Below are 13527 nucleotides of genomic sequence, written 5' to 3' on the forward strand. Positions count from 1 at the left end.
ACGCGCATGATTTGCACGCGCGTTGCACGGACCTATATGTGTCTATGGGGCCGTGCAGACATGTCCGTGATTTTTGCTCAGCGTGAGTCTGCTGAAAAAAAGTCACGACATGTCCGTTCTTTGGGCGTTTTGCACGCATCACGCACCCATTGAAGTCAACGGGTGCGTGAAAACCACGCATGCCGCACGGAAGCACTTCCGTGCGAACTGCGTGATTCGCGCAAGAGCTGTCAAAAGGATGAATGTAAACAGAAAAACACCACGTGCTTTTCTGTTTACAAACATCCAAACGGAGTGTCTTTGAGATGAGCGAACCCGGACAACCGAACCGAACTTCACCGGGTTCGGCCGAACTCGTTTTGGCCGAACCCGGCAAAAAAAATTCCGGTACGCGACGTCAGGAGATAGTCACTGTTCAGGGTGCTGAAAGAGTTCAACTGTTTCAGCACCCTGGACAGTGACTTTCGATCCCAATATACATGAACGTGTAAAAAAAAAGAAGTTCCTACTTACCGAGAACTCCCGGCTTCTTCCTCCAGTCTGACCTCCCGGGATGACAATTCAGTCCAAGTGACAGCTGCAGCCAATCACAGGCCAAGCACATGCTGCAGCGGTCACATGGACTGCGGCGTCATCCAGGGAGGTGGGGCCAGATGTCAAGAGAGGCGCGTCACCAAGGGCGCGTCACCAAGGACGCGTCACCAAGGCAACGGCCGGGAAGTTCTCAGTAAGTACGAACCTCTTTTTTTTTTTAACAGGTTTCTCGATATTGTGATCGGAATTCACTGTCGAGGGTGCTGAAAGAGTTACTGCCGATCAGTTAACTCTTTCAGCACCCTGGACAGTGACTGACGTCGGCTAGAATCATCTCTATGATGGCGGCTGCGCGAAAATCACGCAGCCGCGCATCATACACGGATGACACACGGAGCTGGCAAGTGATTTTTGCGCGCGCAAAAACGCCACGTTCGTGTGAATCCAGCCTTAGAGGGAGTTTTAATCACTGAATTTGCAGTGCTCCATAGATTATGCTTTTCTAGAGCAGAGTTAACAGAAAACAATGTATTTGAACAATGTTTCTGGTTAAGCATGTATAGATATTTACATGCAAATGGCGCAGGAAATTGCACACCGCATAGTTTTTGTCAATCTAAAATGTATGTAATGCGTTAATCTGCAATATTTCAGTTGACTAATTTTGATTTGTTTTTATAGTTTTGGTATTGCTTAGTGTGTTTTTTTGTAACAACTTTTGGAGTGAATTGATTTGCTACCTATTAACACATTTTTGCTCTATCAATAGACTGTTGCATTGTGGGATTTGCGTAATCTGAAACTGAAGTTACATTCTTTTGAGTCCCATAAAGATGAAATTTTCCAGGTATAGATCAGTAATTCTTAGTGAATTCTGTTTAAACTGGCATCAGCAAGATGTGATGGATGCCAAATTCTAGTATATACGGGATAACTTTATTGCATCGTCTTAATTTACCTGCAGGTACAGTGGTCCCCACACAATGAAACTATATTGGCATCTAGTGGTACTGATCGGAGGTTGAATGTCTGGGATTTAAGGTACGACGCAGTGCTTCAACACCTGTTTACTGACCGTCATTAGTTTAGAATGTTTTCATGCGACTTGTATACAGGGAATATTGAATTGTAGGTTTTGTAATGAATTTAAACTAATAGATTAGGGATTTGCACAATTGATGTCTATTTTACATGCTGATGCGTTTCGATAGGAGTGTGGATGTGTGGAATTAAAATTTTGCATTGGGACTTCCGGTGGGCGGGGCATCAAGGTGGCCGCATTTTAGCTGAGCTCCCGCAGGCTGTTGAGAACTCGGCCCGGCGGACGAGAAACCGGAGCCGCACAGCGTGGACTTTGGGCAGGAGCAGAGGAGCCCGGTCTGCTGAGTCGCGTGAGCGACATAAGGGCACTGGAAGTCGGCCCGGAGAGTGGGCACAGAGACGCCGCGCGCGGTGGTGAGGCTGGACCCCGCCATCTTGGAGAGCGGACCACGTGGTGTTCCCACTGCAGGCGGGAGATCGCAGAGCACGGGCAGGCCGCGGACCTGAACGCCTGCTTCTCGGCCCATAGCAGGGCTTGGATGTGAGGAAGCTGCCGCAGGAGGACACCGAGGAGAGAAGGGAGTCGGTGGGCAAGCCGATCCGGACCGGCACAGATAAGTTAAACGGGGGGGGGGAGGAGGAGGCACATATCTCCCTATCCCCTTGCTGGTAGACCCTGCTACACAGCAAATACACCCTGCAGGCTGCTGAGGACTTAATTACACCCCACATAACACAGGACTGCTCTATATCCCTGCACTCACTACCCACTGAGAGGGGACAAAGTCTGCGTGGCAAATCATACCCTGAAACGCTGTATGGATGCCTAATTTACAACTTTCTGCTGACATAGCCACTATCTCACCTACTGCCTAGACATCCTGGGGTGAGACCTGTGAAAAGCGGTGGGAATAACCATAGAAAATCCCTCCTGGGACGTGTGTTTGGTCTTCTGGGGGACCCTCTTATGCTTTTGATGATCTTCATGCCGCTGTATATGTGAGTTGAGCGGCCCTCCCCCACAGTGCACTTATCCCGTATATAAAAGCCCTCGGCCCGCCTGGCCTTTACCATCTGCTGGATGGACAAGTACTTGCATAAATCTGGGCAGGCTAGAGCCACCCGATCCTCCTCGACGGCGCTTCCTTCTGCCGCGACAGCCTCCACGATGCAGTCTACACAGCGGAAAAAGGGCTCATCAAAGGGCCTGGCCGTGGCAGCCGCACAATCACACCAGGAGACGCCTTCCGGTGAGTCAGTGTCTGGAGACATAACACCACCAAATCTTTCAGGGCCTCCGAGTCCGTCTTCCCAAGTATCGTTAATGCACATCCAGGCCACTGAAGTGGCACAAGAGGTATCCCGCCTCATCATCCCTATCTTTGACAAAAGATTGGACCTTCTACAATCCTCTATTAACACGGTGCTGGCACAGGTGACCGCAAATTCCCAGAAGCTGGGGGACTTGGAGACCAGAACCATGTCCTGTGAGACGGAGGTGACTCGCCTGGAGGGTCTAACCACCCATCAAGATGCCCTTATTCACACACTGCAAGAAAAACTAGATGATTTGGAAAATCGAGAAAGGCGCAATAACCTGCGATTTGTTGGTATCCCGGAGGAGGTTGCGGCAGAAACACTTGCCAAGTATTTGTCCACTGATCTGCCCAGGGCTCTTGGAGTCCAAACGCCGGAAGATCCCCTGTCCATTGAGCGGGCCCACCGCCTGGGACAGAGGAGATACCAGGGTGGGGGGGGCAGGCCGAGGGCTGTCATAGCCCGCTACCATAACTGGACAGTTAAAGAAAGGATCCTCAGGGCGTACAGACAGGCCCCAGAGCTTCGGGTTCAAGGCCACAAAATCCTAATGTTTCAGGACTTTTCGATTCAAGTGTCCCAGAAGCGCAAAGCTTTCACACCGATCTGTAAACATCTCCATGACCACAATATCCGTTTTCAGCTGTTATATCCGGCAAAATTACGTGTGGTGGAGAATGGTCGGGCCCGGCTGTACGACTCCCCGGAGGAAGCTGCCAGAAGATATCCTCCAGTGGTGGCGGACTGATATATATTCATTATACTGTGGCGGAGTCGGTTCACTTTCTGGCCTATTGGCTTCTTGTTGGTTAAATGGGTCGTGAGATCCTTGGTTTGCTCTATGGAAGCTATCTGTTTTTCTTCGCCTGTAGATGGGGGAGGGTTTATAGTACCCACCTCACTCACTGTAATGTACTTACTGGTATGATGATGTTATTTTGTTTTTTTATGGTTAGGTTTTCATGCTTGCCGCCTCTCTCTTTTAGGTTACCTGTAGCCTCTTGTGACCGGAAACGGTCCCCCCGTTCTTGTATGCTGACTACACTTCGCGCTCGCTGGGACGGGAAGTGGCGTCGTAATAGCGTTTGGATCATATTGACAGAAGTCATACGTCTAGACACAGGATGAGTACCCTAATAAGCACATCACATGAGTCCCATACACCCCCCACCCTACACATAGTGTCATGGAATGTGGCAGGTCTGAATACCCCTGAAAAACGGCGCAAAGTGCTCGCACATATAAAGCGCCAACGCGCAGATATCATCTGTTTGCAGGAAACTCACTGGAGAACGGACCACTATGTTCCTATCCGGGCATCCTGGTTAGATGCGCCAGTGGTCTCCACGTACTCCACCAAGACACGTGGGGTCGCTGTATATTTCAGGAAAGGCCTGCCATACTCCATCCAAGATAGGTATTCTGACCCCGATGGCCGTTTTGTATACATCCGACTTATGGTAGCTGACAAATCGTACTCTCTTCTTAACATTTACGCCCCCAACCTGACGACTGACGGTTTTTATCCTAAACTACTGGAATTCTTGTTGCAAAGGGAATGCTCGGACCTGATTGTGGCTGGAGACTATAATCTAGCTTCTTACCCTCCCCTCGATAGATCGGGTGGAGACCATGCTGACTCCCCTCCCAGTTCGCAGATGGCCTTCTTCATGGAGCATCTCTCCTTATGTGACCCCTGGAGACTCCATAATCCACAAGTGAGAGATTATACGTTTTACTCTGCAGTACACGACTCTTTCTCCAGAATCGATTATATAATGCTCACTACAGGCTTGTTTTCAAGAGTAACACGGACGGATATCCGACCCATCGCCATATCAGATCACGCCCTTGTATCCCTAACCTTAGAGGGGCTGCCCCCTATGCCCCGGACGAATCTGTGGAGGTTCCCATCATACCTTTATGAGTCAGAGGACTTCAGAAGCTATCTAAAAACACACTGGAATAACTATATCCAAGATCACAGCCAGCAGCTAGATGATGTAGCCTTGATATGGTTGGCTTCTAAAGCAGTGATGAGGGGGCATATAATAAGTTATGTAAACTTAAAACGTAAGAAAACACAGACACAACTTCTCGATTTACAATCTAATCTCCTTAGAGCACAATCCATACACGCGGGCAACCCCACACCTAGCCCTAAAAAAGAATTCTTAGATGCGCAGGGCCTACTGAACACTTTCTTACAGGGGCACGCAATGTGGCAGGTGAAGACCTCCCAAAACAAATTTTACAGGTGGGGCAACAGGGTAGGATCCCTATTGGCATATCTCACGCGACCCCCACGCAACACGGGCCGTGTGCTTCTGGCAAGGGATACACGCTCAGGGGCACTACACTCGGAAACTGAGAAAATTGAAGCAATATTTGCGGAGTATTATGAAGACCTCTACAGGGCAGCTCCCACTGATATGCCAAAAGTGAAGGCCTTCTTGGAAACTCTTTCCATGCCTAGGGTCTCTGAGGAACAAAACACGATTTTAGAGGCGGACATCTCGGAAGAGGAAGTCCGCCTAGCTATCTCCTCTTCACACAACCACAAATCCCCAGGGCCAGACGGTTTTCCGAGTGAGTACTACAAGATGCTATCCCCAGACATAGTCCCACATCTAACTCGCTTACTCAACGACATTTACCGCAACAACCTGGTAGTAGACTCGTTTTTTGACTCTCGAACCATAATTATCCCCAAACCAAATAAGGACCCAGTCTTACCCCAGTCCTACAGACCTATCTCCCTGCTTAATCAGGACTATAAACTCCTGTCAAAAATTTTAGCTAATCGTATACAGACATTCCTTCCTGCAATCGCCCACCCTTCCCAGATGGGGTTCGTCTCTGGCAGATACTCCTCTAAAAGCATCCGGGCGGTGATTGCTGCGACAGTGCGGGCACAGGAGGCTGACCAACTTCCGACCATGCTACTCAGCCTAGATGCTGAAAAAGCTTTTGATAAGGTCTCTTGGCCCTTTTTAAACGAAACGCTGCGGGGTAGGAATTTTGGTCAGACCTTTCTGACGTACCTGCACTCCTTACAGACGCAGGCCACTACAAACCTATTTATTAACGGACACCTTTCTCAAACGATAGATTTATTCAGGGGCACAAAACAGGGTTGTCCCCTCTCCCCTATCCTATTCAACATGTCATTAGACCCCCTATTATACCACATTTCCATGTCATCCACGTTCAGGGGTGTACATCTGGGGAGATACGAATTGAAGATGACGGCTTACGCGGATGATCTTCTTCTTGTGCTCAAGGACCCCAGACACACTTTATCCCGGGCCCTGGAGGAACTACAAACGCTGGGGAAACTTTCCGGCTACACCCTGAACGTGGATAAAAGTGAAGCCCTAATTCTAAAAGGCCCTTGCACGCCCCTATGGTCATCGCAGTTCTCCCTGAAATGGTGCACTTCTTCGATAAAATACCTGGGAGTTGAGATCACTAGAGCGCCTTCTACCCTTTATAACTGCAATCTTTCTAAATATATTGTAGCCTTAGAATCCACATTGAAATCTTGGCAACACTTCTCTCTCTCATTCATGGGCAGGGCAAATTTACTGAAAATGGTGGAATTCCCTAAACTTCTTTATCTTTTTCAATCCCTGCCTGTGTACTTGAGACCGAAGGATGAAAAGCTTATAAATAAACTTTACAGGGAATTTATCTGGGCGGGGGGCCGGCCGAGAATCCCGTTTCATGTTTTACAACAACACAGGTCTAACGGCGGTCTGAACTTCCCCAACATTAGGACTTATAATCTGGCGGCGTTGGCCAGGGTGATATCGGACTGGGCACAAGGCACCTCATACTACACTACCCCTCAGGTGGATCAGTCTTTTACCCCGGGGATATCCCTTATAAACCTTCTACATCTCCCATATGACATGTTGCCTACTGACTCTAGGGTCAACCCACTCATAATTACAATTTGGAGAACCTGGCATAAGATCCGCCACATGCTACACCTAAACACCCAATTCTCACCAGCACTGACCCTGGTCAGGAACCTGCGGTTTCAGCATGGTACCTCACACCGTATGTTTACCTCTTGGCATGATAATGGTATTAATTCCTTGGGGGCCCTTTTGCATCCCACGCTCCATACAATGCTCTCCCTACAGGACTTACAAATTAAATACCCACACATCTCTCTCCCCTTTTTTAACTATATACAGGCCCAGAGCTATGCGCAGGTGGTGCTGGGTCACATCCCACCTGAGGAATGGACTTCCCCTTTTAAATCACTGATACTAGAGCCAGGAACACATCTGGCGAGAATATCTAGATTGTACAAATTTCTCCATCCCTCCATAGAATATAGTACCCCTAACTCAGGCCTAGCGAAATGGGAGGCGGACGATGCGACTTTAACCCCCACAGTTATACTACAGGCCACAATCTTTGCGCACAAACTCTTGCCCTCAGCAAGATATGTGGAAATGTGGCTAAAGGTGGCCCATCGAGCATATATTACACCCCAAAGGGGCCACAGGATGGGACTGTATGAGACCTCGGACTGTTTTAAATGCGGTGAGACGGAGGCAAACTTGTACCACTGCCTATGGGCGTGCCCTCGTATCCGGGAGTTCTGGGAGAGGGTTGGAGACTTTGCAAAGACCAACATGACGGGGCAGTTTGCTTTGACCTCCCAATGGGCAATACTGGGGTATGTGGAAACAGGCACACAGGATCATACCCGACACGAACTTCGCATCCTACATTTATTGGCAGCAGCAGGCAGGAAGGCAATACTGCAAGTGTGGAACCACACCCAGGCCCCACAACTTCAGGTTTTCCTGGAAAAATTATCCTTCATGATGAAGATGGATTGGGTGGAGGCTTCACACCAGAAGGAAAAAAGGGTTAAGACTTTCTTTCAGATCTGGGAGGGCTTTATTTCTCTACTACCCCAACGAGTAAAAGATAAAATACATACCTGCTTCCAACCCACTACATGGTATCAGAGGAGGAGGCTGGCTGGGGATATTATGCAATAGGACTTCCATACATGCCTGAGATAGGGTGTAGAAGGGGGGAGTGTAGACAACGAGGGACAGGAAATGGATGCAATAGACTTCTAAAAGGAGGACTGGGGGGGATAATACGTGGTAAACAGGAGAGGCGGCGGGCAATGAAGGTTTTATTTTCTGATAGTATGTTGGTTTTTATGTTTGGTTATGTGTCCGAGCAGTATGGCCCACGGTTGTGTGGCCGAGAAGGGGGCTAAAGTGCACGATTGTTCCCTCGCTGAGACGAGATAAACACAATGGAGACGTGGTAATGACATGTATAAATTCTCGTTCTGTATAAAGGCACAGAGAATGTATGTACTTATCTGCCTGACTTGCAAGTCAGTATATGCTTTTCAAGTGCACTAAGTAGCCTGAGATCACTTTATGTTGTTATTGTGTTGTTTATATGGAAAATTAATAAAAACAAATTTAAAAAAAAAAAATAAAAAAAAATAAAAAATTTTGCATTGTTGCCCTGCATGTGTCAAGACTTTCTAGATATCTGTAGCCTGTGACTAGGTCGACAACATACACACTGTTGTACTGATATGGAAGGGGATTTTAATTCTTCATGCTTCACTATAGGCGGTATTGCCAACCTTTTCTTTAAAGGGATCAATTTGATTGATAGGTCTCTTTCAAGGTTACTGTATACTGCCAAAGAAGAGTTCTATGTACATATAATAGTGTAGGGTTTTGTTTTTTTGTGTAGTGCCAGAATTTGATCAGTGACATTTGCAGACTGATTTTTGCTCAGAACACCGTTCTCTTAAATGACCGCCGGTTCAAGGTTAAATAGCTCTGAAAACTTTGGTGCCGCAGCCAATTTTATTATTTTCTTGCCTTCTCCAAGCCCCCCCCCCGCCTCGCTTTCCAAAGTCCATACGTTTTTCTATAGATGTCGCTATGAGGACTTTTTATTTATTTTTTTTCTCTTCTGTTTGCATGAGTAGTTGTCGTTTTTGATGTCACTATTTAATGTACTACGGGGGAAAAAAAGTACTTTGGGTTGAAATGGGGGGAAAAAAACCTCCCACCAGTTTTCTGGGTTTAGTTTTTACAACATTCAATGTGCTGTAAAAAATACATTTCTATTTTTTTGTATATTAAAAACCACTTGAATTTTGTGTCACTAGGGGATTTGAACAAACGATTCTTTGGTCGCTGGTATATTACACTCCAGTACTTGTATATTGCAGTGTATTTTACGGTTACCCGGCCCTCCTTTTAAGCTCCGGCAGGGCTTAATAGGAACAGACAGCACATCTGGGGGCCTTTATTAGGCCCCCAGGCTGCCATGACAACCATCGGAACCCCACATCACAGCCAATAGGCTATCAGAGGGGTCTGTTCCACTCTTTCTAACGGCACAGATGCTGCGATCACTTGACTGTTGCGGTTGGGTGTTGGCTGCTACATACAGTTCACACAGAGTATGGAGTGGGCTTTGCCATTGAGCCTCCTCAATACTACCCCAAACACACCCCCTATCACATGTCGTCAAGGGGTTAATATTTTTTTCATCCAGAGGATGCTGAAGACGGCCCCCCTGAGTTGCTGGTAAGTAGCTATGTCGATATTTGATATCCGTAAGCCTGATATGTGTTAAAGGGGTTTTCCCACGAGAGGCATATCCTGTGGATGTGTCATAAATGTCAGATGCGGGTCCCACCTATCTCCAGAACGGGGCCTCCTAAACCCCGTTCAGCCGCTGTGTTTTGCGGCTGGATGATGTGTTTTCCGACCATGAAAAAGTTATATGGTCGTGAGTTACGCCGTTTACGTAACTCGCTGAGCTACGCTGTTTCCGTAACTCCAATAGTAGTGAATGGCAGTTACAGAAGTAGCATGCAAGCTACGTTGTTTCCGTAACTACCATTAAGCTCTATGAGGCTTGCGTAAACAGCGTAGCTCCGAGTTACGCTGTTTACGTAACTCATGACCATATAACTTTTTTTCATGGTCGGAAAGCACCTCAATCAGCCGCAACACACAGCGGCTGAATGGGGTTTAGGGGGCCCTGTTCTGGAAATAGGTGCGGGTCCCAAAGCTGGGGACCTGCATCTATCTGACATTTATGACATCCTGCGGATGTGTCATAAATGTCTCTCGTGGGAAATCTCCTTTTAAGTCTTTTTTTTATTTTATTTTTTCCATTCATTCATTTTCTTTGTTTTCCTCAGTTTATTCATGGAGGTCACACTGCAAAGATTTCAGACTTTTCATGGAATCCTAATGAGCCTTGGGTTATATGTTCAGTATCTGAAGACAATATTATGCAAGTTTGGCAAATGGTGAGTTTTGATAAAGTAGCCAATTGTTTTTAATATTATACACCACTAAATTTGCATGTAGTAAAGTAGTTTTTCTGTTTGTTCTTTTTAATTTGTATACTTTAGATATTTGCATGTGTTTAGCTTCCGTAAGCCCCAGCATTTAGCTAGTGTCCTTGGGGATGTCACAGCAGGCCATACACTTCCCCCTGCAGCAGGTTCTGCAGTTTAAACGTATCATTTAGATGCTGGTCATACGCTCTGGCTCATAGAGGGTGGCAAGCGGGGGACATGCTGGCGTCATATGCCCTAATAAGGCATGTTAAGAGGGGTTCCCCTTGAGGGAATAAAATAATGGTATTGAGGCATTCTCCTAATCCTTAGATTATATTGTAAAATTGTCGGATGATAGTGGTCATTCCTAATTCCTCTATTACCCTGCAAATTTAGCTTGGTCAAATGTGAATGTTTATGAAATTGGGAAAGGCATACGTTTCTAGCAGACTGCTGGATCTGATCGTGTTTTAACCTGCCCAAATCTTTTGTTAACCGTGACTGCAGATTTTTTGACAGACATTAGATTGTTGGCGGATCAACTCAAAATTGGTGCCATCCACTGGCAAAAATCAAATGTCTTTGACATCTGACATTCGCTTTAGAACCAAAGATTGAGTTGGAAACCCATCTAGCTACGGAGAACAAAAACTTGAAATTGTTGTATTATTCCTCTGTTATTCCTCGTACAAATGTATGAAAAAAAATTGACAACTGGGTGTAAACTATGTAGGGACACCCCTTTGACAAGGGGACTGATAATCCCAGTTGTCAATTTATTCATACATTTCTAGGAGGAATAACAGAAGAAAGGTACAACCCAGAGTTTTAAGAAAAAGATGCTCCAGAATTATAGGGAATACAAGTGATTATGGATGTCACGATACCAGAATTTGGACTTCGATACCGATACTTTGTGTAGTATTGCGATTTCTATAGCAAAACGATACTTTGCCACCAGTAATAAAAAAAATAAAAAAAAAGTTCTTTCATTTTCTGATGTGAGGCACGAGGTGTGATGATGAATTTAACCTCCATGTGCCTTACGTTAATAGTAATTAACCCCATCATGTTTCTCCGTCATAATGGGTTAATGTGTAAGTTACATGATGGGGTTAATTACTATTAATGTGAGGCACATGGAGGTTAAATTCATTATCCCACCACGCGCCTCACAATAAGTGAAAAAGGCGTTTTTATTTTATTTACGGCTTACACATCCTAAAAGACGCAAAAAAATAGTTGTGCAGGTTATTACGGCCGCGCCAATTCCGAATGTATATTTTATGTATTGGGACTTATTTTAATGTTTATTTAAAAAAAAAAAAGTGTATTTTTATTTTATTTAATATTACTTTAAGTTTTTACTTTAATTTTTAAACTAATGTACTGGCATATATCTATATTACAGTACATTAGCCTGTGTACGGATAGTACACAGGCAGTTGTTAGGATATACCTAAGTATGCCCTAACAGGAAATATGGTAACACAGCCCTGGGGTTCTTTATTGGACCCTTGGCTGTCTGCCCATATATGGTATGTCCCTCGATCGCGTCACAGGAATTACCTGTGATGCGATCCAAAGGGGCATCCCCCTTTCTCATTTACCTCTCAATGCTGCAGTCAGCTATGATCGCAGCATTCAGGAGAATAGCGGCAGAGATGAGGTTTCCCTGATCTCCGCCGTTATAGAGCAGGGCTGCGGTTGTGTAATACAGTCATTGTCCTGACTGTGCGCGGTCGGTCAGCATGAGGTGATGCGGCCGGCGCTGCACCAATGAGCGGCGACGCAGGCATTGAGGACAGAACATGGGGGTGTTTTGCAGCACGCCTGCCATGTTCTGTCGTCCGTGCCGCCGCTCATTAGTGCAGCGCCGCCCGCATCGCATGATCCTGACTGTGCGCACTTGTCATTACTCGGGAGCGGGGCAATGGCTGTATTACACAGCCGCAGCCCCGCTCTCATACATTCATGTATTACTATACTAAGCTGTGCGCCCGCACAGCTAAGTATCGACATACATGAAATAATGGTATCGGACCGTTTGGGGATGCACCGTATCGAAACCGTACCGAAGTTTCGATGCATCGTGCATCCCTACAAGTGATTACTAAAACAGACATGTCAGGAGAGGTAACGTGCGTGCGTGCGTGCGTGTGTGTATGTGTAAAATATCTGCAATAAAACTGAATTACCTTAAACAGTTGGTAAGCTCTTTGGTTTGTTTCCACAGGCAGAGAATATCTACAATGATGAAGACACAGAGGGTGGTGTAGATCCAGAGGGACAGGGCTCCTAGTTGTAATTCTAATATATATATACTTTGGTTTTTTTATTTCCCTGCTGCGATCTAGTGGCATCTCACTCCCAGATGTCTCTTTATCCAGCACTTGGATATTGACCTTCCAGAAGAGGCTGGACGCAGCCCGCAGGGATTAAGGGAGGCCGACATGACCGTCCTGGTAGGGAAAGGGTTACTTAGGTGAGGGAGAGTTGGTAGGAGCTGGAGGAGGGACGGGGAGGAGTTAAGGGGGACGGGGGGGGGCTGTTCTGCGCTTCCCGCTGTTTCTCGGCATTGAGCCGGAAGCAGCGGGAGGAGTAACACAAGAACAGTAAGCTCCCCCGTTGCCCGTGCTTTTAGTGATGGCAGAGGCCTTAATGTTGGAGCGGCTGCGTGCCGCTGCTGTGCACCACGGTCCCGGATGGCTAGAGGAGACCGTGGCTGCCATAACGAGGATCCCGGACGCCGTTTCGCCACGTCGGGCACGGCGTTCGGGGTCTGTTGCAAAGGACAGGCTCCCCTCCCCCGGCCCCCTCACGAGCATGGCTATGGCGGCGGGGGGGAGTCGGCAACAACCGCTCCTGCGCTGGGCGGGCAGAGAGCGTTGCCAGGGGTGACGGCGACGCAGGCCGGGTCGACCCGTCCCTCTCGGCGGTCCCGACCTCCAGAGCGCCTCAGCCCGGAGGCAGTCCCGCGGACACGGCGTCGCAGAGGGAGCCCGATCCCGGACGCTGCAGGCCAGGCAGCTGGGAGGACCGCCCCTTCCCAGGCCCTGCGTCCTGGCAGGAATCCCAGGCCGCGACGGGGTCCGGCGGTAAGCAGGGAGTCGCAGGCTGGGCTCCCTGTCACCCCTCCCCCATCAGATGGAAGATGTGGAGTACAAGGTACGGCCGCCCCGCATGGTGATGTTCCGGCCAGGGGGCAGGCTTCGTCAGGATCGTCTAGACGGACGCCTAGATCTGCAGCGACGTCGAGGCAACAG

The 13527-nt window shown here is 47.5% G+C and overlaps 1 protein-coding gene across 1 annotated transcript in view; it reads left to right on the top strand.

The window, feature by feature from the left end:
* The window catches only part of LOC142728493 (uncharacterized), a 31815-nt gene extending 19162 nt beyond the window's left edge, over window positions 1-12653 (top strand). The window contains exons 7-10 of the mRNA XM_075849105.1: window positions 1304-1381; window positions 1499-1575; window positions 10118-10228; window positions 12498-12653. Of these exons, the coding sequence (XP_075705220.1) occupies window positions 1304-1381; window positions 1499-1575; window positions 10118-10228; window positions 12498-12540 (309 nt within the window). The 3' untranslated portion in view covers window positions 12541-12653. The remainder of the gene's footprint in view (window positions 1-1303; window positions 1382-1498; window positions 1576-10117; window positions 10229-12497) is intronic.
* Window positions 12654-13527: the final 874 nt, after the last annotated feature.

The sequence above is a fragment of the Rhinoderma darwinii genome, unplaced genomic scaffold (genome assembly GCF_050947455.1).
Source record: "Rhinoderma darwinii isolate aRhiDar2 unplaced genomic scaffold, aRhiDar2.hap1 Scaffold_68, whole genome shotgun sequence".
Classification (NCBI taxonomy): domain Eukaryota; kingdom Metazoa; phylum Chordata; class Amphibia; order Anura; family Rhinodermatidae; genus Rhinoderma; species Rhinoderma darwinii.